The sequence below is a fragment of the Clarias gariepinus genome, chromosome 19, assembly GCF_024256425.1.
Source record: "Clarias gariepinus isolate MV-2021 ecotype Netherlands chromosome 19, CGAR_prim_01v2, whole genome shotgun sequence".
NCBI lineage: Eukaryota > Metazoa > Chordata > Actinopteri > Siluriformes > Clariidae > Clarias > Clarias gariepinus.
Window position 1 is genome coordinate 23,921,597 of NC_071118.1, and position 25,881 is coordinate 23,947,477.

The window sequence follows — 25,881 nt, forward strand, 5'->3', positions numbered from 1 at the left end:
ATGACAGCCCTGCCGCCTAGAGAAAAGGCCAATATCTAATAGTGATGTCACCTATAAGACTGAGAATCAAGAACAGAAGTCAGTTATACAGGATAGCGCTTTGTTATACATGTTTCTTTTACAACTTAGCATTTCAACAAAAATTTCAATCTTACAGTAAAATATCTGTACAAAGTAAGACTTTGTTTCATTAATTACTGTTTATTGCTTTTTTTAAATTGCAGAAACCTTTTTTGAAGACATCCTTAGTCTACAGCAGTTGTGCCTAAGCACAATGCTACAGAAGATACAGATTTGCTATTCATACTTGATAAAAAATGTCTATGTGGTTCTCTGTGGATTTATGTTAATGAACAGTGTGAGCTCAGCTAAGGAAATCAATAATTCAGAGGCTTGGCAGTTCTTTATTAGACTTTACACTATTTCCAAGACCTAACTCATACAGATACTTTCAGGTTTTCCTTAAATCACAGAAACACTTGTATTTCCAGAAGCACAGTAAGTATGAACATAAAATCCATAAGACATTATTAATTTCTTCGTATGAAGCCGACTGTCATATGGCATGTTTGTGGTTTAATAATTATTAAGAGCCTACAACATTCTGCAATCTGTTAATAATTATTAAACTAAATATGGTTAATTTAATTCCTTAAATGTTGCATTATTTCACAAAATCAGTGGTCTCCAATGCACGGTTGAGCAGTGCTTGCATGAACACACATAAATAAAGTGAATTCATAAGGTACTGAACGTGTAAACAAGAATTCATCTGCTGTTAATGAGAAATCACTTGATTTCAGCTCACTGACGTGTCCATTTTCTCATGCTTTTCAAGCAGAAACAAGATCAAGCTGTTGTTTTATAAACAACTCAAACCCAAGGACTGTTCATGGATGAGCGACCATGACAAAACCCTGGCCAGTGAATCAGTAGCCTTCGTTTGCCCATGTGATCTCATAGTCCGGGTATCTCGTCTTCAGTTTTTCCGTAGAGACGGCGTGATTGGCTCGCCCAAAGCCCTGAAACAGAAAATTAATAACGCTTATAAAACAAAAATATCATTTAAACTACACACCCCATAAAATGTTAGACATTGCTAAAGTCTGCAACAGGTTTTTTTTTTTTTTAACATTGCTCACCATGGAATAGCCGTAGACGTGGATCTTTTTGTCAGCGCTGTCGTGTTTGATCCTGCCGCCTCCTATACACTCACAGTCAACACCACCTGCTCTCTCCAGCTCACCAGAAACCTTGTCATAGATATCAGCTGTACAGGGGACATATGGGGACAATGACACCAATCATATAGCTGGAAAACTTAACTACTTACTATAATACAGTAAATCCAGCTAGGTCTTTTGTTCTAGGGTGATAAAATAACAGACATCAAATAGATCATATATTTTGGGTACAGCCAAAGCACAGGTCCTAAGACAGAAAAAACATCTTAACAGGTCAGGCTCTTGGGGTGAAATCATCATGACTAAAAGTTTGTGAACTGTGCTTGCCGCTAGCATTTGTTGTTGTTGTTTTTTAAACATTGCTGGGAAAGTAGAGACGGTGTTGTTGAAAAGGGTGGTGTTGGGGTTTGAACCCAGGATCAGTACCTTCCGATCAATAGGCCACACCTTGATCACCGATCCACCCCTACCCCTGTGGCCAACTAACCACATGTTTTTGAACAGGTGCTTATGCAACATCAGCGGACAGTATAAAACAGTCAGTCAAAGAAAACGCCATGTGCCTGCTTCCATACCAAAAATAATCCAAGGAAAGAAAACCAGTGAACCGGCGTTGGCGACAGGGTCATGAGTGGCCAAGTCTCACTGATGCACATGGGGAGTCAAGACTGGACGCGTAGTCTGATAAAAATAGAAGAGCCAGTGTAGATTAAATTGATGTAAAGGTTGATGCTAGTTATGACAGAAAGGTGTCAGAACACACAGGGACCTACTCAATATTAGGCAGGTGATCATGATGTTATTGCTCATCAGTGTACGTGTCAGGAGAAATAAAACCCTCATGATGCATGTTATTAAAATTTGTTTGGTACCAGGATCACAGCAGACCATCAAGTGTTATCTGTCCCAGTTCAACCCATAAACAAACGGTTACCTTCTTCCTATGCAATAATAAGCTACATATCATTGGATTTAAAGAGCTTTTTCAGTCTTTATAAAGCACAATAGAGGACACACCACATTGTATTTAAAATGTTAAATAATATTAAATAAAATAACACTGATCTCCCCCTCATTGTTACTGTGAGAATACACGTCTAGTTTAGAGAGTATAAAGTGTCAGGAATGATCTGAGATCAGTACCGTGATACTCGGCCCACGCGTAGCCGCGCACTAGGTCCACGTATGACTCGTCGGTTTTGCTGTGCACGCGTATGAGTACGTATTTAAACACGCCGTTCGGGTCGATATCAGCTTCAGGGATCTTAGCCAGTCGCTCAGCAGACATGATTAACCACTTGCTAATCTTTACAGCGCCTCACTCGACACCCGGTAACAGCTTTCGGTCTGCAGCGCGTACTGTGTGACTTTTGTCTTCATCGCATTACTGCCACCTAGCGGCCCGGAGTGTATCTGCGTAAAAGAGATAGATAATACTGTACAACACTTTCACAATATATACATGTAAAAATAACATTGTTTAGCGGTGGAATTGTGTCACTGCTGATCCTTTAGACGACTAAATTAAGATATGTGTGAAAAATAACCGAACAATTTTTGGAACTTGTGGGTTTCTCATCCACTAAGATCTGTAGGTATTACATAGACTAGATAGGACATACCTACTGTGGCCTATTGCGTTGACACCAGAGGTCAAGTAGCACCGCCATATTGGATAGTGCTACTTTGACTGCAAGCCAATGCAAAGTCAACAGCTAGCAGTCTATTATAACATTTACATTTACATTTGGCATAACCACAGTTATAGACCCGAGAAATGCATTATGTGGGGAAAAGTTTTGTACATTTTGGTCATTTGTAAATTAAGTTAAAAGGCCATCAGTAGATAGTTTCACTCACTCACTTACCATCTATGCCACCTAGAGCCTACCCCAGGAGATACACCTTGGACGGGGTGGCTGTCGAGGGCACACATTGGGAATGCTAATCAGCATAATCTGCATGGCTTTGGACTGTGGGAGGCAACCGGAGCACCAGGAGGAAACCCACCAGGATGAAAATTGAACCAGGATTCTATATTCGCACTGAAACAGTGCTAACCACTAAGCCACCAAGTTGCCCCAGTTAAATAGTTTGTACTGTGTAACTCTTTCTACCATTCAGATGTCCAGACATGAATAAATTCCTAGAAATGCATGCACATTGAGTGAGGAAAAGACAGAAAGGAAACAAGATCCTTTCAGGCATAGAGTCCTTCACGGCTGTCTTTTTATTGCTGTTATTGCTAGCGTTCAGGTTGAATATACACTACCGTTCAAAAGTTTTGGTCACTTTCTAACTCCATGATCGTTCCTGATTTTTATTTCTATCTACATTGTAAAGGAATGCTGAAGGTGTCCAAAAAATGCATTAATCTCCTTTGAACAGTTAACCCCAAACTTTTGAACAGTAGTATATATAGCATTATCCCTATTAACTACTTAATCCACTCTGTTACTCCCTCACCCTTGTGAGAAAATTAGTACGTTAAATATGTAAAAAAGGTGCTCAATTACTTGATGGGAATCAGTATGGTATAGTGCTTACAGTAACTACACTGAACACGTCACACCTTCATGCATGGACTTGACTCCATCGGCTGTAGTTTTGCAATATGGCCTTAAATCCACAAGGGGATTTTTTTTTAACTGTAAAAATACATTATGGCCAAGAAAAAGGTTTCTCAAATCAATACTTGTATTAAAAAAGAAACTTAAAATTGATTGTATGTTGACTTGCTGGATTTACATTAATTGAGACATGTACAATGTTTTGCGTAAGTATTCATCCCCTTGAACATTTTAAAGTTTTGTAGTCATACGACCCTAAACTTGAGATGAAACTGTGATTATACACAAAAACAACCCATAGTATTGAACGGTCATTGTTTTTGAGTATTCAACCACTTCTTTATAATAGTAATTTCTGTTATTTAATTTCACTCTCATCATCTATACTATTTTGTCCTGTATACAGGATCACAGGAGACTTGAAGACACGAGGTGGGGTACAAACTGGACGAGGTGCCAATCCATTGCAGGGCACACACACAAAACAGACAATTTGGGAAAACCAATTAATTTAATCTGCATGGACTGTGGATGGAAACACGAATACTCAGATGAAACCCACCAAGCACAGAGATGCAAACAGACCAGAGGCGGGAAGTGAACCCCGACCGCGGAGACAGTAAATTCCTCAAAATTATTTTGTCTCTGTCAATCATTGTCTTTGTCAATCAATCCTACCAAATAAACTGACAGTCAAGGATCAAGTATGACAATCCAACAAACATTTGATCTCTTTATTTGAGATTTAGTCACTCTTTAGGATGCATGTACCTTTACAATGTTGGAAATATAGGAAAAAAAAAAAAAACAACAACATTAAAGACAGAAACAGAAAGAGATCGGCATTGGATCGTTGTACTGTACAGAGATTACTCCAGGGAGAAGTGGAGACCCAGCACTTCTCTGGGACTCTGAAGCAAACCAGTGGCTGAATCAAACTCGAGTGGCACTGACTTGCTTTGGCTCTTCAGGTCTTGCTCCATCAGCTACAAATCAAATTCAAATTCAAATTTTATTTGCCACATACATAGAATCAGAATCAAAACAATCAGAACGTTAAGCGCAATCTAAAACTAAAGCTTACAGTTACGGTATTGTTTATAAAACATGTTATTACTGTACACACCTCAAAAGTGGACAGTTCGAGAAGCTCGCTGATATCATCCTCGGGTTTGGGTAGAGCTTGGTTTATTGCTTTGGCTGCTTTAGAAACATCTGGATGGTAATGATTCTGCAGGCTCTAAATACGTAAAAACGTTAAAAAAGCAAAAATTTTATTTAAATTTTGCATTCAAAAGTTAAGTTTAAAAGCAACAACACTACATTATTTCATCTGCAACATACCTTAATTTCCCATAAACTGCTCTCTAGGGCATGGCACTCAGCAGGATCCTCTTCCTCCATTACATAAGGATCTGCACACATCTCTAAAGAAAAAGCATTCACTTTAAAAAAAAAAAAAAAAAAAAAACCTACAAAAAGTTTCATTGTATTTATACAGCTTTCTGTCATCTTTGCTTTTATCATTAGACTAATCACGTTAACGCCGTACCATCGGCAGCACTGGGTCTGTGGATTAGGACTCTGCACGAAGGGTGTCTGCGGATCAGGTTACAAATAAACGGCAGTACTATGAGCAAGCCAGTCGGGGGAGCGGTCAGGGCGAGCCGAGACAGTCGCTTGATAAACGCTGCGACGAGGTAAACTGGTAGATGGCTGAAAAAAAAAAAGACAAATCCAAACACTTATGAGTCTGTACTGCAGAGCTTCCAGAGCAGAGCAGTCATTCGAAAGGTGTCCAAGTTTACCTTGAGGACAGGAAGATGTTGGTGAGGTGGAAAAATCGTGCTCTGTACTTCACGTGGAAGACAGATGGGTCCAGCAGGTTGTACAGCTTCTTATAAAAATCAGGATAATCTCTGTTTTATAAATAAGAGAACTGCTGAACATTTTCTGTGAGGAATCATCAAAAAAAATATGACTTTCCAAAGCATGAAGTTGGTCTGTACTTACAAGTTGTGCTCGTGGATGAGGACGAAAAGTCCATTCAGAGCCAGTAAACTGATGGCACCACCTGAAAACCAACACGGTGGAAGAATGGAAGTTAAAAAAAAATATTCTAGAATTTGTCTCTCAAAATAAACTTTAAAATTTCATAAAAAACAAACTAGGAACAAAAATAAAGTACAACAATATGAGTAAAGGAAAAGAACTAGAAGTAAGGGAGTAAGGAATGATGACGATAAAGGGAGGAAGAAAGAAAAAGAAAACAGAATGGGATGGAAAGGAAGGAAGGAAAAATAGAAGCACAATACAAAATAATGGAATTGGATAAAGGGAAGGGGAACAAAAGAAAACAAAATAGGATAATATTTCGCCCAAAAATATCCCAATCATATAACATATAACCAAAATCATAGGATATGAAGAAAGGAATGAAGAGAGACAAAAATAACAATAAAAAAAAAAAAAAAAAAAAAAATGGAACAGAAAGGAGGAAGAACAAAGGAAAGAAAGATTTGTCCTGAGGAAAAACTTCTTCTAAAAGCTATGGAGAGAAAAATGAAATAAATATATAAAAGAAAGATAAAATACAGAAACATAAATAAAGATATTGAAAAGGACATTTTGTTTTTCTTCTTCTTTTATAAGGTATTTATTCTCCAATTCTTCATTGAGTTGAACTCACCGACGTTATACGCTGCAGTCAGGAAGTCGATCATCAGCTTGGGGTCACTCATGTGGGGCAGAATCGAGTCATGCAGAATGACCAGCACCTTTTTATACATGCTCATGGGTAACTGCAGGAAAACAGAAACCCCCGGTAAACAACATTTATAAATAAATAAATACTTATATAGTATATATACTAGTCTCATATCTAGTTACACAAGTTTTACTGTCACCTTGTACTTCAGGAAGGTCAGCCACATCAGCTCAAATGCCCGCTTGTGCTCCTGGAGGATGGAGGAAAGTAAAACATCAGTTATTCCCTGTTTAAGCGCACGCTTATTATTATTCACTACACATACGTTATCAGTGGAGTTTTTACTCACTTTTAATTTGGCCGCCTTCCAGTCCTCAGGTTTAACTGAAAAGGTATTAATGGTGTTAGCGTGTAAACATATTTTAATCAGCACTATAATAAAGGACTGATGCACAAGAACAGAACTCACCCTCCTGCTTGACCAGGAAGTTGGTGATTTCTGAAGCCTGGCTCGGAATGGTGATGTTCGTGAGCAGTGCAAAGACATTGTTTTGGTACACGGGCATCTCAGCCTGTCAAAGCCACACAAGGCAGTGAACCATCAGAGGAGGTTAAACTCTAAACAACACTGACTTACTGCCCACATAATAATAATGAAAGAAATCACATGATGGGAGTAAGAAAGAAAAAAAAACAAAGAAAGTCACAGTTAGGTAAGAAAAACTAAATCACAGGGCAAAATGGAAGAAAGATAAGGAGAAAGTAAGAAAATAAGAAGGAAAGAAAGAAAAAAGAAAGTAAGAAATGACAGAATGAGAAAAAGAAATATGTAAAGACAGAAGAGAACGGAAGAGAGAAAGACAGTTGGGGTAAAAAGAAAATCCAGGAAAAAGAAAAAAAAAAAGTCACAGGCAGGAAAGGAAAAAAGTCACAGGGAGGAAAGAAAATAAAAATCACAGGATGGGATGAAAAAATATGTAAAGAGAGAATGCCAGTTAAATTCACTGGGAGAAAAGGAATAATGTTTGGACAATCACCAGGAGGAAGAAAGAACAAAGAAATAAAGAAAGACATACAAAGGGATTCACAGGGAAGATAAAAGAAAGTGAGCGATTAAAAAAAAGACATGCAGTATGTCAAGGAGAAAGAAAAGAAGGGGTGGGTCACAGGTAAAGAAAAAAGAAAGCTAGTAAACAAGAAAGTATATCACTGGGCAGGAGGGAGGAAAGATAGTGGGATAAAAAAAACAAGAAACAGAAAAAAGACATGGAGAAAAAAAAAATAAATCAAAAAGGGGATGAAGGGCAAAAAAAAAGAAAACAGACATTGTGTATATATAAAAAGAACTTTATATTTGTATGACATTTGTATGGACTGTTAAACTGAGAAACAGAGAAAGAGAAACTGGGAAAATGCAAGAAATGAAGGATAAACAATGAAAAGGGAAAAAGCATGTGTACAAAGTTGACGAGCATTTTTCAATCCACCTCCACACACCCGTTTGTTTCTGTCCATCACTCTTTGTATGTTGTCTCGTGCTGAATTCATGACATAGTAGCGCATGTCATCCATCTCTAGAAACTCCTGAAACCTGGAGATGAGCAGAGCCATGTCCTCTTTCTCTGAGAGCAGAGCCCAGACCACTCCCTGCATTCACACACACACACACACACACACACACACACACACACACACATTCATGTAGGGTAAACACAGTTAATGTAATCCCTTGCAGCTACAATTACAGAAACATAATCATAATCATTCTGAATAGGAGAATTTAAGTCTGTGTGGTGTAAAAGACAATAACAGAACAGCTATTCTAAAATCACCTTGAGAGTGCATCTCGATCACCTTGAGAGAGCAAATCATACAATCAGAACTTATAGTAAACATTTTGTTTTCTTAAGTACTCACTGAAATGAGCTCTTTGGGAAAACTGTAATGCTGACTCCAGTCGTGTTTGTGCAGAGGATGCTTCCCTTCAACTTCTGCAAACTTCATCACGGCACAGAGCGCACTCTCCTACCGTAACAAACCCAAAATCAGAGATGTCCAAGATGCCAACATTTCACCAACAAACACAAACCAACAAACACAATAGCTGTTGCAGCTCGGCTGGCTCACCTTTACTTGGTAAGATTCGTTACTGATGTTCTCGAGCAGCAGCTCCACACAGCTGTTATAGCGGTGTCTTATAAAAATGTGGTACTTTTCATCTGCATCTCGATCACCTTGAGAGAGAAAGGAAATCCAAGATTTTTTTACATTTAAGAGATTGTTACCACTTGACAGCATTGTATTGCCACTTTTTAACAAGTCATTGCACAAAGAAACATGCATCAAACTGCTGATTTAAATGAATAAAATACACAAAAGTCTCACAACAGTCATCTAAAATCATTTATTTATTCATACTTAATAAGTGCTTTATCCTGGTCATATGGTATATGGGACTATCCTGAGAATATTGTGCACAAGCCAGGGATACACCCCATGATACAACTTCTGCTACACGCACACACATTCACACCTAGACACAGTTCTGTGTCCTTTTTTCTGATTTAGGTTTCTTGGTGTACAAGAGACTTCTAACTTCAGGAGAAACAGGTGCATATAATGACAAATGATGACAGACCGGTGATTATTATACTGATGATGCTGAATGCTAAGTGGTTGGAATAGACAAGAGGGGAAAATAGTTTGTTGCTGAGGTCATTACATCAACCAATATATATATTTTTTTGTTATTGTACTTTTAGGCACTTTGCAGCCTGTTACAGTAAAATATTTGTTTTCATTTCTTTAGTTTAATCTAAATGATTTAATTTAATAAAATGCTAAGCTTTACAGTTGGGCCCTTGAGCATGATCCATAACAGTGTTAATCACAAAAGGCAGTGCTGGGTCAATCATTCAAGGCCGTGGGGGTTAGTGGGTTACTGATCGGAAGATCTGGGGTTGGAGCCCCAGCACCGCCAAGTTGGCACTGTCTGACCCGTAACCTTATCTGCTCCAGGGGCGCCTTATCCTGGCTGACCCAAGCTTCCTAACTGGGTTATGTAACAAAATATATATTTCACTGTGCTGTTGTGACATGTAACTGAATTTTCAGAAATCAAATTGTTTTGAATAAAAGTGTCAGCCTAATGAGGAAATTTAAATGCCCCATACAGTATGAGCACTGCTGACTCGATCCTTTTACATCCTGAAGCAGGCTGCATGATGGCTTAGTGGTTAGCATTGTCGCCCTGCACCTCCAGGGTCCAGGTTCCACTCCCACCTCGGGTCTCTGCAAGCGGGCTCTGCATGTTCTCCCAAAGTCCAAAGACATGCAGGCTAACTGGAGTCCCCAAAGTGCCCGTAGTGTGTGGTTTGTGAATGCGATGGACTGGCACCACATCCAGTGAGTACCCCGTCTCATGACCCAAGTCTCCTGTGATAGGCTCCATGCCCCCCTCTTTATGCACAGGATAAAGCGGTACAGAAGATGAATGAATTATTCTCACTGATGGTGATGATGCTGCACACAGATTGGGGTTATACCAGTGTATTTCTGATATCCTGAACAACTTGTGCTTAGAAAATAATCCAGAATAATGTGCATCTGTGTGCTTGCTCCTGTAAAGGACTAGTAAAGATTGTTATTCCTAAGTCTAGACCCGGATGTACCTTGGAGAATCTCATCTTCTTTCGGCAGCTGTCCAACATAGAGCTCTCCTCTCTCCATTAACTCGCAGAATAACTTCTGGCAGGCGTTAATCGCAAAAACGACCTCTTTCTCTTTTTCAGACTAAAAGGTAAAAAGAATAACAGAAAGTGAGTGCGGACCAACATGACAGACACATAGATTTTAAAAACAAACAAACAAACAACAACAAAAACAATTACCTGTAGATACTCCAGCAGGTCGAAAATACTGTTAGCATGTTTTCTGCTTTGTAATATTAGCTCTGTTTTGCTGTTTATACTTTGTTTGGATGTAGTTTCTGTGCCGCTCTTCTTCACGTTGTGCTTCTTGGACGGCGCCATGTTGTCGCTGAGACAGAAGCACGCGCTCTGAGGTTGGGAGTCTAAATGTCGCCCTCTAGCGGTCGGAGGACATGACGTGCTCAGATATACGTACAGTATACAGTATATATAATAAGCTAAAAAGCTAACATAAGCTGATCAGCTTTAATGTAATCAGTGATATTATCAGGTTGAAGCCCCTGTACGGCCTAACGTATTAATACAGAGAAATAAATTTTTAAGGTTGAGTATCTTACATCTTGTTTACGCTACGTTGTACTTCTTTTGTCATCAGTCAAATAAACACCCTGTTTAAGGTAGATTTTTAAATCCGGCACATACATTTGCTCAACATTTGGGTGCTCTCAGTCTGGGTATTTTACACGCCCTGACCTCCGTCTGCTGTGGATATGTTTTATCTCATAGCGGTTTTTCACATTACTGCTTTTTATTAGCGCCATGGTTTCAGAGCATATAAAACAAACTGGTTTTAAACTTCCCACAGAAACAATAAACATACAGTCCATTCATCTTTAAATGTTCAGTTTTCATAGTGTATTTGCCTTATTTGGAGTAAGCCATACTGTGTCGCGCATTCATTTGCGTTTCATGAAGATTTGTGCACAATAAATGTTATATTCATCCAAAAAACGTGCTGGCTATTGTAATGTAATCTGGTATATAACTCAAAGTCCGTTCTTCATAACATTTTGATTTCATTTATGTAACTTCAGGCGCATGTTAATTGTGTCAAGAGAACAAAGCGCATCAGAGCTTGCACTGTGTAGTCTCAGACCAGATAGGGTGCCCATTTTGACCCATGTCCATTAACAAAAGTGCCTACAATGTGCACATGGGCATCAAAACTGGACCAGGAACAGTGGAAAAAGGGTGGCCTGGTTTGCTAAACATTTTACATTATTATTACTTTTGTGTGTGTTGCTTACATGGGAAAGAGATGGCATATATTATGGTAAGAAGGCAAACTGGAAAGGCCAGTGCAATACTTTGGGGAATTTTGTGGTGGCAAACCTCGGGTCTTGCCTCTCATGTGGATGTTATTCAGCATGTTAGCTACATTATCCCTGGTAGCACAATCGCTAAACTAAAACAAGCAAATGTTTTGGATGACCTACTACAAATAAGAGTGAAAATGAGATCAAAGGCCAAACTTTTAATTTAATATTTAATATATACATTTCATCAGCATAAAATATACAAAAAAAAACACACAAATAAAATAAAAGGTTTATTTCAGAAGTGTAATACTGGAAAAACAAAACAGATTTTTAAAAAAGTAACAAGAAGGGAAAAAAAAGAAACTAGCATGTCTCAATCTGACGCGTTTCCATCTTCATCTTCATCCTGGAAAAAAAGAATATTTTCTTTTTAGGAGGATTATACTTTTAGTCACACACCACATAAATTCAGATTAGAGATTTACTCCATTATGTAATTTAACCCATGTATTGTTGGTCAGCTCAGAAATAGAAGCATTCATACTTTAAATGATGTATGTAAACCTATGAATGTTAAATGGCCGAAAATTTATGAATACTACAGCTTTAGCAAATTATATAAAAGGCATCTTGCCACGTATGCTCCTATTTTGTGAGAGTATTTCCCTTTTTATCTTTATTCCGTTTATGGGTGGTTAGTGTAATACCACGCTGCACTGGAGTGAAGGGGCCCTGGCGTAGAGAAAATAAGCTCACTCTTATTTCAGTTCAAGGCAAGCCAAAGTTCAAACAGCAATTAGAGAATACAATTTGTAAAAAATATACTTTCCAGTGGAGTGTCAAGTAGAAAATCGGCAAAAACCTTTATCTTAGTAAATACTATGGCATTAAAAGTTGTGCAAATACATGCAAACTTAAATTAACATTTATTCTTACATTAAAATCACTAATATTTCTTTATATAAAGTCATGATGAAATATGTCAATAAACGAGATGGGATAAGCATGAGTAAAAAATTTTTTTTGCACATTTATGTACCTTGCGTTCTTGCTTGCCGGTTGCCGTTGCGGTGAAGTCATGAATGGGCAACGTACTCATCCAGTTGATCATGGACTTCTCCTGACTCTCCGTCTCCACTATACTTGGGTAAATATGAGCTTCCTTAAAAGCAGCTATTGCATCCTCTTCTTGATTCCACTCCAGGGTCTCATGAAGCCCATCTCCTCCGAAACGCTTGTTGTACCTGTCAAAGTGCACACGCTCCAGCACCAGGCCGAGCCCAGGAGCCTTGGGCACATCGACCTTCTCTTCACCCCAGCTCCTTTCAATGATCTCCTCTTTAGCGTATCCCTTCACTACAGCGATCACTAATCCGATCATTTTCCGGATCTGGTGCATCATGAAGCTCTGGCCTCGTACGGTGATCACGGCAAACTCCGCTCCCTGTCTGACGAACGGTTCTCCACATGACATATGCGTGATATAGCGTTTAGCGCTCGGGTCCCGAGGGCCCTTCTGTGATGTAAAGTTGTGAAAATTATGGGTGCCTTTGTAAAGAGCAAAGAGCTTGTTAACCATTTGGAGTGTCTCTGTGTCTAAGCGGAAGGACGTGTCATTCTGGTCAGTGTCCTTTTGAGAGAATGCAATAGTGGGAAGCATGTAGGAGTAGGTCCTGGCATCGCAATTGTTTTTGGAGTTAAAGCCGCCTGTGACTCTTTTGAAACCTGTCAGAAAAAACTTCGTTAAATAAAGCGATCTCAGTACACGACGATGAGTAGAAAAATATCTGAGAGACAATCTGACCTAAAACTCTAATCTGTGGTGGAAGGTGGGTGTTGATCTTTTCTAGAATGTTCTCAATTAGCCACAGCTTTAGAGACACAACCTGGCCAGCTGCAGAAACACCCTGTAAAATAACGAGAAGAGACCAGTCAAAAAGTGTAGCAATAAAAATAACACAATATAATACATTCATAAAGGAGAATGTGGTCATGTTCCCACCCTATAGCTAATTAGGATTTTCCTTATAACCAAAGATTAAAAAAATGTTTAATTCCGTTTATACCATTTGCCAGCCATTAATTACAATTACACAATTTTAACATTTCATGTGCAATGTCTGCCAGCCTAAAGACTTTCTCATTGAAGAAAACTTTTAGAAAGACAAATAGACAAATTTTCGACATAATCTCCTTGCTTTTCAGTACATGTTGTCCTTCTGTTAATAAGATTTTGTACTCTCTAAATACAAATGTTTTAGGCTAAATTGGAAACCATGAATGTACCGCTGCCTTCACTGCCCACCGCAATCCCGTATACAGGATTAAGTGGTATAGATGGTGAGTGAGTGAGTGCACACATAAGACAATTTCCTGTCCTCACTTTGTCGGTCCTGGCACATCTCTGAAAAGACATTTTCTTCATATCGTCTCCATGATTTTCAGGAATACACCCAGCTTTGATGAGCGCGGTGACCAGTTCATCTTCAATGGTTTTAAACTGGGAATTTCCAGGATTCCTCTAAGGAATACAAAAAGGGAATTAATAATCAAACAAACCATAATTAAATAAACAAGGGTACACAATTTTCAATATGAGATGATGTGCCACTGACTTAACGACTCTTTCTCTAGATTTGAGGACTAATTCTACCCGTTTATTAACTTTATTTTTTAAAAATAGAAACAGATTTTGTTACTTTTGGATTTTGAGTTACTCCATCAGTAACGGTTTTCCTTCTGTCTTGGTTCCTGAGGAAAAGCCACCCCTCTCCAGATGGGACTTAATTTACATGGAGTCCTGGGGTAAATTCCTACTTCACCAGTGCTCCTCTAGGATTTTATGCTCATCCGGATCCGACTTCCTCTGAAAAAATCATCTGTTTATCCCCCAGATGCATTTGTACATGATTCACTTAATGACGTTAGTACTCACTGCATTATTCTTAAAGTGTGTGTATATGTAACCCTCGCCCAAATATTAAACACTTCCCGAATCACAAAAAACAAACAGATACTACAAGTATATTTTTTTACAAATTGTATTCTCTAATTGCTGTTTGAACATTGGCTGGCCTTGAACTGAAATAAGAGTGAGCTTATTTTCTCTACGCCAGTGCCGCTTGTGCCACTAGGACACCAAGTTGTGAACAAAGTATGATTGTATGGTAATGTGTTGCAAACATATAGGGATATTTGGTGCCATGGCTCGGCGACAGCAATGAAAGTAAAAAACCCATACAAGGTTGCGGGAGTGTCTGTGGCCTATCCCATGAGGTGGGGTACACCCTGGATGGGATGCCAATCCATCACAGGGCACACACATAAACATGCTCATTCACACACTGCAGGCATTTGAGATGTCTAATCTGCATGTTTTTTGACTGTGGGAGACATTTGAAACACCTAAAGGAAACCCACCAAGCACGGGGAGAAAAACCCGAGGTGGGAATCGAACCCGGATGCTGGAGGTGAACTGCAGGAGTGGAAACATTCAAACTCCATGCACACAGACCTTAGGTGGTAATCAAACCATCGACCCTTGGGGTGCAAGGCTATCATCTCTACATGTTCAAGCTCGGAATATTTCGACATAGTTTCTGACTTCTCAGTCCCTTTCTTTGCATTCCAAGTTCAAATGATGATAGCAATGCAAGGAATTGGCAAATGAACGAATGACGTCATCAGGTGCTTTCTGTTTCGGATTAGCTACTTTCCCCCCTCCTTTTGCACTTGCCTGCATTCCATAGTATCCTTTTCCAGAATATGCCATAAGGAGGACAACTTTTCTTTTCGGGAACCTTTTCTCCTCATCAGTCTTGTCCTCCTCGTCAGTTTTCAGCTTTTTAGCCTCTCTCTCTCCCACCTCAGTGCCTTCTCCAGCTCGTTTCAGCTTGGTCATGTTGCTGTGATTCTGATTCTCTTCCTCAGACATCTTTCTGGCCTGTACACAAAGTCCACAAAACCTTTCAATCCTGCACCAACCTGTGTAAACACACAGAGAAGAAGTAAACCCGTCGGAATGCTGAGTCATTAAGTTTATTTACATGTTTAAGACGACATTAAAATCTCACCTTTGGGTTTAACAGCTGACTTCAAACGCTGACTGCCTAAAAAGCTGACGAGCTGGCAGAATTTCAGCATTTCACGTTTTACTCTAATAATTAAATATACTCCATGAGCTCATTCTTAAGGCTTCTTACTCTATTTTAAATATTTATTTAGCTTTTTAATATGTTCCGGGGTGCCTTCCTCTCGTGCTTCCATGAACACACGCGCACATGGAGCAGCAGTGCCCTCTAACCTCTCGCGAAATATCGCGAGAACTCAAAGAGGCTGAGCGCCTACGTGCCTCGAAGTGAACATTTTTGATGACCATGATTAAATAATTTTTTTTTCGTTTTTACGCTTTTGTGAACAAAAACGAACAATTATGTCTTTAAATCATTATGCTTTTGGTGACACGCATCTAATTCCCAGTTCAACTCACCACCCATATTTTTTAACATTTAACATTAACATATTTTTTTTAATTCCTAAAGATTATGGAAAGGAGAAAGTCATTTTATTATTTTTTCATTTACTGTGATATTGAGTGACAAGATCATTTAAAAGAACAAACCCTGCCAAATTATACTATGAACATAACCGTGTGCAGCATATATGTGTATACATAAGGGATTTGCTCTAAAAAAACACACAATACTAAACAATAACAACATTTCAGTAGAAAAATAGATTAATTTTAATTACTTATTTTTAGATGATTATCTTCACCTTTAATAGAGGGAAAACTAATTTGAACAACGTTCAACATGAATGTTTGGCATGAACTGGCCACCAGAGGGCGGAAGAGAGCTAAACAGAAAGATGCCTATGTTTACACATAATGATTATTTAATGATTAATGGTTTCAAATTCTCCTATTTTTTATTTTGACACAAAGCTATGTCAGTTAGGAATCTTATGAATTATTAAAAAGAAAATGGATCAATCATATTAATATTATAATAAAAAAAACATACACATGAAAATATTGCTACTCTCCCCCTCTCATTCTTCAGTCTGTGTTATCGTTATCTTTGTGTTATATAACACCTTTGTGTTATCGTCTCCTTAAATTCTTTCTAGTTTTTCTACTTCTCCATGACCGGATCCTTGTAAAAAATGTTTCTTGGACAGTAAAAGAACTTTGGAAAACCTTGAGGGTTCAAAGACATGCGGATTAGGCTAAATGGCGTTCCCAAATTGCCTGTAGTGTGTGTATGTGTGTGTCCTGCGACGGATTGTACCCTGCTTCGTGCCCCAAGTCACCTTGGATAGGCTTCAAGCCCCCTGCAATGCTTTGGCTGCCTGGATGCTCACTAGGCCAGCTGGAGAGAGAACCTCGTTGTTAGATCTCAATTTCGACTGATGGAAATGCTCAAGCGTCTTAAATCCAGGTCTCAGATGCATACAGAAATGTACTGTAAAGTGCAGCATGACACAATAGACCATAATCTTTATCTTCTGAAGACCCCTAAAGCATTTTTTCCATTTGAACCATGACTTGCCCGAATGTGATTGCCGATGTCAATGCATGTTCCACTGGAGAAGGAGCTTCTTTCAGGAGATTGAAGGTTAACAACCTATTACAGAGGGATGTTTCCAGTGTTGATGTTCAGGTCAAGCAGTACTTTAGGAGTAGAAGAAGTGTCACAATAACCCACAGCACAGTGAAATACCTTTCTTCTTGTTAGAAAGCACAGCAACAGCCATGATAAAGCAGGTTTAGGGGCCTTGCTTGAGGGCCCAACAGTGGCAGCTTGGGGAGGATGGGGCTTGAAATTACGACCTTCTGATCATAAACACTGTCCCTTAACCAGTGAGCTACCATTGCTTTATGTACGCTTTATTGTATTATGGAGAATTCTAAGCCTTAGAGAAGTCTAAGCCTTCAATTAATTCTTCCAGTAAAATAGAGCATAATTAATTTCATTTGCCTTCGAATATGGATGTTTAATCCAAATGTTTAACCTTTTTTTTGGCTTATAAATAATACTTTGCCCCTTGTAATGTAGCATTAGACATTTTGGGTTCATCCAATGATAAAAAGCAACTACAAAGTTAGCCAGATGTTCGCCACAGCTGTTTTCCACAAGTTTAAATTTTTTCTAAGAGATAATAAAAAAACAATAATTTCCCTAATGGAATCACAATATGCATGTGGATGGACGTCCATCAACCACATTTTATGTTAGCTAACTCTATGGCATAAAAAATACATCAAAATGTTAGTCTTAGGAATAAAATGCAGCCAGAATCTCCAGAGAAACCTTAGATGGGTTAACAGATTATTTCAATAGTTAAATCACATATTAACTTTAAATTTTAAATTTAAACACGATCATGCTGACTGACCATGTATCCTGTCTGACATCGTTTCTGTACACACCAAGGCTTCAAAACACAAAAGCAACACACATTGTAATAGTTTTCCCCCTCAATTTATTTATATTGTACCTTTCAAAGCCAAAAAAAAAAAAGAGTTACACCTTTATATTGACATGGAAACAGTGTGTATGTACATTTCCATAACTTACTACATGGTGGATATTTCCAGTGACATCTGGGAGATTTTGCATTGCTCTCTTTGGTGGGGTGAAACGTAAGAGAACGTCTTCATGTGCTCGCATGTCGTATATACTGTATACACACATGTTGGGTGCAATAACTTAATTTACAATCTTTATTTACAAGTGGTATCGAAGAGTTCAGGGTAAAGTCTCTCAACCTGGTCTTATATATGTGGAGTACAGAAGCAAACGTTCCAATGTTTTCTTGGGAATACACAGAGAATTTGGGGTTAGTGTCACGGCAGCAGCATGAGGGAGATAAAACACACAGCACACAATGTGTATGGTTTAACATTTGATGAAGTAGAAAAATATCCAAAAACCAGCCCAGAGTCTGTGAAACTGTTGAGATGCAAAAACAAAATGTTGGACTGGAATGGATTTATACTGGAACTGGCCTTCTTGTTGGTATCTACCATGAGGATCATTTAATTATGATAATAAAAAAAAAGCATACTTCACTAGTATAAAAAAAAATTAGGAATAAGCTATGGCATACATGTTAACCATCTTACACCCTAGTTACACACAAAGCAATCCAACACACACAATCACACCAGGCTATTTCGAAAAAACGCTCCTGCCCTTCATCATGCGATCGAAAATGAAACAAGAACAAAATCCAAGTGAAACAAACACAGCCATTAATCTATTTAGCTAGTAAAAATAATGAACAAAACTTTTTTCAGTGTTTACATTTTTGCTTTTTTTTTTTTTTTTGAAGGCACATTTTTAAATAGATTTAAACCTATATCTGACACACACATACAACCAAACCACTCAGCATACATTACTAAAGTCTTAAAAGCACTCAACACAAACACTTAAAAACTCGCAAGGAAACAGGCGGAGCCCTCGTGCAGCGCAGTAAACGTGAGGACGGTGTCCTTCTGCTCCCGGGTCTTGGTTACAAACTCCAAATCCCCTCCAGGCATCATAATCAACGAACTAAAGTCCTGAACCAATTCAACGGACTGTATGTTGGTCAGGACAAAAACAAACATCTACGATAAAAAGTCAGAAAATCATAACAAAAAATACAAGAAATAACTTTGCCTTACAGCGCAGGGCCTGCTGCACGCTATACTAAGCCTAGATTTCTCAACGACAGTCAAAAACGAACAGAAACTCAAGATACGACCTGCCCACTTCTTTTTCTTTTCTCAGTGTTTGTAGTCTGTCCTTCTTTCATTCATACACAATTTAAAATAGAGGCGAACGGACACGAGTGCCGAACGCGATATAAAAAACGCGGAAGAAATAAAGGGGGAAAAGAAGAAATAAAAGTGTTCAAGAGACGCTCAGATCTCTGACAATCATTTTTTCATCTTGGTAATTTGGAAACAAATTCAGACAATCTTGGTCAACGTTCACTAAAGTGCTACACACGGCCTGACTGGTAATAAAAAAACTATGCAACGAAACAGGGACAACGTATTGAATATAAATGAGTTTTATGGAAAGAACAAGTTATATATTTTACTATGCCCTTTTTTTTTTAAATATGGAACATGGCCTGTATCGCATTAAGCTTTTTTTCGATTGTACATCCAAATTTATCTGTGAATCTAGTTGTATATCAATAAACTGATATAATTCCTAATCTTGAATTCCTCACTTTAAACCCAGTTTAGGTTTATTTTTATCTTCCAATTTGTAAGTAAAAGTGAGTTCAATTGTAAATTACCAACTGCAAGTCATGAAAAAGGAAAATGAAGGTGCACTCGAGTAAAGATTAATCCCTGAAGAGTCTTACAAGGGGCGTTCAAGCCAAACCAGGACTTTTGATTGTGCAGAATAACCGACCACAGTGACAAGAGGAAAAAACTACTTTCTTTCTCTAGATCATCCTGCTACACTAATGCACTTATCCCAGTGTTTCACTAGTGCTTGTTCAAGGTTGTGGGAAGCCTGAAGCCTTTCCCAGGGGATTCAGGGTACAGGGACGGGTACACCCTGGATGGGGTGCCAATTTGTCACAGGGAACACAAGCACACACTCACTCACACACTCTGGGTAATCTGGAAACTAATATTAACCTACCCTGTATGCCTTTAAACTGTAGGGGGAACCCAGACTACCCAGAGGAAACACACCAAGCATGGGGAGAACATGCAAACTCCATGCACACAGAGGAGGGAATCTAACCCTGGTGGTGCAAGGCCACAGTGCTAACCACTATCTCTTAACTGTTTGCGCTTATTCTGTACAATCAAAAGTCCCGGTTTGACCTGAACGCCCCTCGAAGTGATAGGTTACGTTCTATCCGGATTGCAATTTTAAGCTTTCTTTACTTATTTATTTATCTTCTTGGCATAACTCATGATTCGTGTCATTTTTTTTTTTTTTTTTTTGGTTCGTCACATTCATTCAGTGAAAAAATATTCTTCAAAAATCGAAGCCAAATGGGGAATTTAAATAAAGTGACACAGTCAATTTGGAGGTTCCTACTTCGTCCTCCATAAATGACATTTGGATATGAACTTGAAATTCGCCTTCAAATTTGGCTGAGGACATACCTGACCTGAAATACAACATCCAACTTACTCCTACTTGGTTGTAGTACTAAACTGCGTCTTTCTTGGGGTGGCGCGGTGCGTTTTTACACCGTAACCTCGATGAGATCCTCATTTTATATACGTTTCGCCTTTTCACATATTGTACTTTCAAGCAAAATAAATTCATACATAGATTAAAGTTTTAAAAATACAATACGTGCAGATGCAAACTAAAAAGATGCACCACCCGAGTGATGCCCCTGAAAGATACAGCTTAATACATTTTGATAAGAGAGTATGAGTAAACCCCACTGCTGAGAAATATCTATTACCTGTGATTGCACAATCCCAGTACTAAAGAAAATCACATCCAGACATAGTGTTATGTCTATGCAAAACAAAAAAGATGTTTGCACAGTGCAGCTTACAAGTAAAAAAATCAACAACAAAAAACAGGAATAAATGTCATGGAATAAACATGGATCTGTTGTGATTGCCTGCAGCTCATTTGATTTCTGATTCGTGATTCAGATAGGCAGCAAGGCAGATACTGTTGTATCCGCGACCGCAAACTGGATCCTCTCCGTCTTCGTTTTTGTAGACGAGAAGAACGAGAAGCAGTAAAGCCTTTTTTAGGAAACGTAGGGAAGGAACGTAAAAGACTTGGTTCAATCTCTATACACACAGGCCTGACTGCAGCGCGTTAAGACGACGCTCAATGCACTGTTTACCTGTAGGGGCAAAAAAACAAACAAAAAAAAACCACACACACTGTTACTCTCATGTTAATTCAGCACAGATATACGAGAAAAGCATAATATACTGCAGAGAAGGAAGCACTCACACTTGCTGACGCTGAGGATGTCGGACTGCTCGGTCAGGAGCAGTGACAGACCCTCCATTAAGAGCAAGGCTTTATGGTAGCGGTGTATTGAAGCCTCACCCTGGTGGAACATCTCATCCAGAGCTGCAGCTTGCACCTACAGGACACATTCAGTATACTCAATATACTATCCTTTTTTCCTATCCTTACGGTATAGAATTTAGCTGGATTTTCTATTTGAAAGATGCTTTAATTTCTTTTTGTATTAAGTATATACGCTCACTTTCCACTCATCAGGTAATACTGGGTTGGACCCCCATTTGCCTTTACAACTGCATTAATTGCTTATAGATTCAACACGGTGCTAAAAACGTTCCTTAGAGAATTAGTCCGTATTGGGCCATACTGACACGATAGCATCACGTCCATGATGCGAATCTTCTGTTCCACCACATCCAGAAGGTGTTCTATAGGATTGAGATCTGGTGACTGTGGAGGTCATTTGAGTACAATGAACTCATTGTCATGTTCAAGAAACCAGTTTGAGATTATTTGAGTTTTGTTGCATGGCACATGGACAGACAGTGAACAGACAGTGAACAGACATGATCAGCAACAATATTCAGGTACTAAGGGGTTGTACTTGGGGACTTGGGTACTCAGCTGGTTAAGTCACTGTTGCCTTTCTATGAGCTCGAACCAGTCTGGCTATTCCCCATTTTTTCCCAAAGAACTGACACTCACTCAATACTTCCTCTCATTTAGACCATTCTCTGGAAACCCTAGAGATCCCATAAGATCAGCTTTTTCCGAAATACACACATCAGCTTGTTTGGAACCAACAACCATGCCATGTTTAAAGTCACTTAAACTATCGTTCTTCCCCATTCTAATGGTCAGTTTAAACTTCAGCACATACCAAAACGCATTAAGGTTGCTACTATTTGATTGCCTGATAAAGTTGCCTGTGAGTGTACAGTAAACAGGAAGTCATTTGAGATTGAGTGCAACAGTTTTTCACATGCAATTTGAGCGAATGTAAAGTTAACAAAGCTACATTATACAGCATAAAATATTATAATTGATATCATCTTTTTAAATGCTTTATGTAATAAAGTCTATCACCAGTATTGGTTCTCTTTGTCACAAAATGATACGGTTGTTAATACGGTATGCGCCAAATATACAGGACTGAAACTTGATGGAGGAAAAAAGTATTCACAGTTGAGTATTATTTCCGCTTATACGGAAACGGTCGTAAATGCGGACCGAGTTAGGAAAAAGGCGGCAAAGCAATTCCTTCTCATATCCGTCTCATCCCCCTGATCTTACACAGCCTGAGGCCTACTTGTGGGGAATGTTTAAGGAGTTCAGTGTGTTCAACTGTAAAGATCCGCCTACAACTGTGCCTGCGATACGCCAGAAAATCGTCTCCGTCTGATTTGGTTAAGAATCTGTGTTCATTTCAGTACTGTACATTTTGGCGCATACTGCATTTCAACCATCGATGTCTACTTCATACCATCTGCACAGTGTGGCTAAAGATAAGCCTTTCCGCAGTGATGGTGTTGATGTGGTCCATCAGCCGGTGCTTTCGGGAAAAGAACCGCTCCAGATGCGCACTCAAGGAACGACAGGACGTCACGCTCGTCTTGTACAGATCATTCAGCCTCCTTACCACTGCGGGATCAAACCAGATCTTTAATTATACCCTGTTCTCAATTATATACAATTCAAAAAATTGATTAATGAGAACAGGCTGATATTATGGTGCGATTCCGTTAAAAATGATGCAACGATGAGGTCAGATGGAGAGATGACATCGCTCACCTTGTTTGACTGTGGTGGAGGGGTACAGTTTACCCTGTTTGATGCCCTCCATGGCCGTGTGCAGCGCTGTGGACAGAAGCTCTGCAGTCTTCATATACAGCACCAACTGCTCAGCGTGACTGAAATATACACACATACATGAACTTTAAAGACATTCCTTAATTCCACACTTGACAAACAGGATATTACAACACTGCTCTTTCAAAGCAAGATATTCATGCTCAGGTGTCGCAATCCAGTCTTACAAAGCTTCCTTGAGAAATTCAGTGTGTGTGTGTGTGTGTGTGTGTGTGTATGCATCAGAATACAGTCTTCTGAGATAAGTGAATGAGTTTCAAAATATTCTTCTCCTCCATCTGTTTCGTTCCCCCGCCTGTCCAACAGTTTGAAACACACACTGCATTGTGTTAAGTTTTTAAATCTGATCATTGCCAAGTATTTTTCTGTAACTACAGTTCTGACAAAATTAATATGGTGCATTGTTTTTAACTTTAAGAGGGACAGAATTAAAGAGAGGCTGGTAGGGAAACACCTGGAAAATTTAGAGCGGCAGAAATGATAACAGAAAAAAAAACACTTGTTTTGAGAATGTTTCACAAGATTACTTTCAACCACTCGTCACTGATGGTGTTCCTATAACAGCAAGCCCCCCCCCAGGTACCAAACGATAAGACATTTTTTAAAACTCGGTGGTATAAAGCAATTCAGTCAGTGCCGTAAAGGAATCGACATTCGGTACTCTGGACTCGGAAATCTGACCCTCCGGTGCCCTACCTCCACTCGCGGCTCAGAGAGCTGATCTGGTCGGCCACACCGCTTTCCTGCTGTTGTAGGCAGGGTGAGGGCTGTTCGGCTTGCCCGAATTCTCCACCTCTCGACACTGCCACCTCCACCATACAGTGTGCAAATTCCAGCGTGAACCGAAGCCTCTGAAGAATCTCTGTGTGCTCCTGCTGCAAAAATCAAAGACAAGTATATATTTGGACGGTTATTACAAACCCTGCAGTTTAAATTATGTGCTTGGTCATAGCATAATACATTATCATTCCTACAGGACCTATGACACACCCGCCATATAATATCTTCAAGACAGTGGTTTAAGTTCACCTGGTAACATTACAAGCAGCATATTTTTGTCTTTTGAACTTCACGAGACCGTAAAAAACACAAGCTGCTGATCACATGACTCGTTTAGAGCTCCTAGCCAACTGTTCTGCAGATGTTCCAAAACATTAACAGCGAATTTGAACAGATTAAAAAGGATATTGTGTTGTTCTTTAATTAACTTTTTTTTTAAATGATTGTATATCTTGCTGTAGAACATTAATAGCTGTAATAATCAGCGCGAGAACCAACTAACAATCCCAGACCCACACATTTACCTCCATTAGTGTTTCTTCTGGGAGCTCAGGGGCCTCAAACATCACAGCTCCATCCAAATTGGATGAGATGGGGTCAGAGAGACTGTAGCGGGGACTGGACGAGCACTCGAAACCATCCAAACACATGGGTGTCTGAGGGTAGCGGCTGGTGAGGGACCCTACGGGACTGATCGAGCTTGAGGAGCATGCTGAAAGATGAACAAGTAAAAAGATTTTACAAACCAGTTAGAACCATTCTAAATTATAACAATAATATCAGTTTTCAGTTCTTGCGCTTGTCTGTATTTTAGTAATAATAATAATAATAATAATAATAAAATAGTAAAAGACATACAGATCTTTGCTGCCATGTGTGCATCGCATTGTGTACTTTACTGTCTTCTACACAAAACCGAGACTAATGAGACCAAAAAAAATAATAAATCACAAAAAAAAAAAAAAAAACACTGACTCACCGGAGAATTTTCTCGAACGACAGGTGTGGGGTGGGGTTCCTCCGCTAGGTGGGGAGCCCACAGTAAACACCGCTCGCGCTGGACTGCCTGAGCCCACCACCATGGTCCCACCAGCAGGAGGCACTGTGGAGCAAAGAAACAGATACTCATTACATTCTGCCTACGTGACTACAGTCATGGTTTTCATCACGATCTAAAGAGATGCAACAGATCTCAGTGAAATCAAAGCTGCTATTTAATGAAAAAAAAAATCACTTATTTTATATAAAAAAAACACTTCACTAGGATGTACACAGAAAGATATAACATTTTTATTCTTTTTTTGGCATGCTTTATCTTGGAAAAATACACATTTGCACTGCACACCATTTATCAACTCCGCTTCACCGGTTTTTGAGATAACTGAAGCTTCTAAGTCATAAAATTTGCCACTGAACATCCACATACTCTCATGTACAGTAAATAATAAGTCATGTATTTTATCTCCAACAATAAGTCAGAGGGTATGAACCGTTCAGTCAAACAAATTCAACCAATCTGCCGTAAAGCTATACTGACTTATCTTTCATCTTATATTGACTTGATACATCGTTTCAACCGCTAGTTTATCTCCCAACAATAAATTGACTGATATGCTTATATATTTTCGTGGAACATTTTTTTTTCCACGCAGAAGTGAAGAAGTGTGAGCTCTAACCTGTGCTGTCAGCGCTGAGGTTCTCCGTGCTGCCTCGGTCTCCCAGCTGCGTCCCGAACGCCGCCATTAGCAGCATGTCAGACAGGCGGCCAGAGCTCTGCGACCTGGAAGCACCCAGGAGAGGGACGAGTAAGAAAAAGAAGCGAGATCAT

At 39.1% G+C, this 25,881-nt stretch overlaps 4 protein-coding genes across 6 annotated transcripts in view; all 4 read right to left on the bottom strand.

Moving 5' to 3' along the window:
• Positions 1-383: 383 nt before the first annotated feature.
• On the bottom strand, positions 384-2,561 carry phpt1 (phosphohistidine phosphatase 1). Its single transcript, XM_053478636.1, has 3 exons — positions 2,328-2,561; positions 1,143-1,270; positions 384-1,022 (listed from the first exon to the last, which is right to left on the bottom strand). Exons 1-3 carry the CDS (start codon positions 2,470-2,472, stop codon positions 930-932), a joined length of 366 nt encoding a protein of 121 aa, XP_053334611.1. The 5' UTR covers positions 2,473-2,561; the 3' UTR covers positions 384-929.
• A 1,906-nt stretch (positions 2,562-4,467) lies between these two features.
• On the bottom strand, positions 4,468-10,515 carry noc4l (nucleolar complex associated 4 homolog). The gene is made up of 15 exons (XM_053478726.1): positions 10,352-10,515; positions 10,133-10,253; positions 8,589-8,695; positions 8,379-8,486; positions 7,959-8,108; positions 6,931-7,033; positions 6,811-6,845; positions 6,661-6,711; positions 6,444-6,555; positions 5,768-5,828; positions 5,563-5,673; positions 5,307-5,470; positions 5,099-5,181; positions 4,881-4,994; positions 4,468-4,740 (listed from the first exon to the last, which is right to left on the bottom strand). Exons 1-15 carry the CDS (start codon positions 10,490-10,492, stop codon positions 4,624-4,626), a joined length of 1,578 nt encoding a protein of 525 aa, XP_053334701.1. The 5' UTR covers positions 10,493-10,515; the 3' UTR covers positions 4,468-4,623.
• A 1,127-nt stretch (positions 10,516-11,642) lies between these two features.
• Positions 11,643-15,721, bottom strand: pus1 (pseudouridine synthase 1). 2 transcript variants are annotated; one of them, XM_053477933.1, is made up of 6 exons: positions 15,504-15,721; positions 15,167-15,414; positions 13,814-13,951; positions 13,235-13,337; positions 12,470-13,155; positions 11,643-11,836 (listed from the first exon to the last, which is right to left on the bottom strand). In XM_053477933.1, the coding sequence occupies exons 1-6, from the start codon at positions 15,571-15,573 to the stop codon at positions 11,804-11,806; spliced, it is 1,278 nt and encodes a 425-aa protein (XP_053333908.1). In that variant the 5' UTR covers positions 15,574-15,721; the 3' UTR covers positions 11,643-11,803. The 2 variants fall into 2 exon arrangements, with proteins under 2 accessions (XP_053333908.1, XP_053333909.1); XM_053477934.1 differs by having other exon boundaries at positions 15,167-15,373; positions 15,504-15,637.
• Positions 15,722-20,230: 4,509 nt separating this feature from the next.
• The window catches only part of ulk1b (unc-51 like autophagy activating kinase 1), a 28,663-nt gene continuing 23,012 nt past the window's right edge, over positions 20,231-25,881 (bottom strand). For both annotated transcript variants that reach the window (XM_053478361.1, XM_053478360.1), the window contains exons 20-27: positions 25,730-25,833; positions 25,033-25,155; positions 24,578-24,765; positions 23,970-24,148; positions 23,196-23,314; positions 22,888-23,045; positions 21,387-21,522; positions 20,231-21,273 (exon numbers count right to left, since the gene is read on the bottom strand). In XM_053478361.1, the coding sequence (XP_053334336.1) occupies positions 21,218-21,273; positions 21,387-21,522; positions 22,888-23,045; positions 23,196-23,314; positions 23,970-24,148; positions 24,578-24,765; positions 25,033-25,155; positions 25,730-25,833 (1,063 nt within the window). In that variant the 3' untranslated portion in view covers positions 20,231-21,217. The remainder of the gene's footprint in view (positions 21,274-21,386; positions 21,523-22,887; positions 23,046-23,195; positions 23,315-23,969; positions 24,149-24,577; positions 24,766-25,032; positions 25,156-25,729; positions 25,834-25,881) is intronic.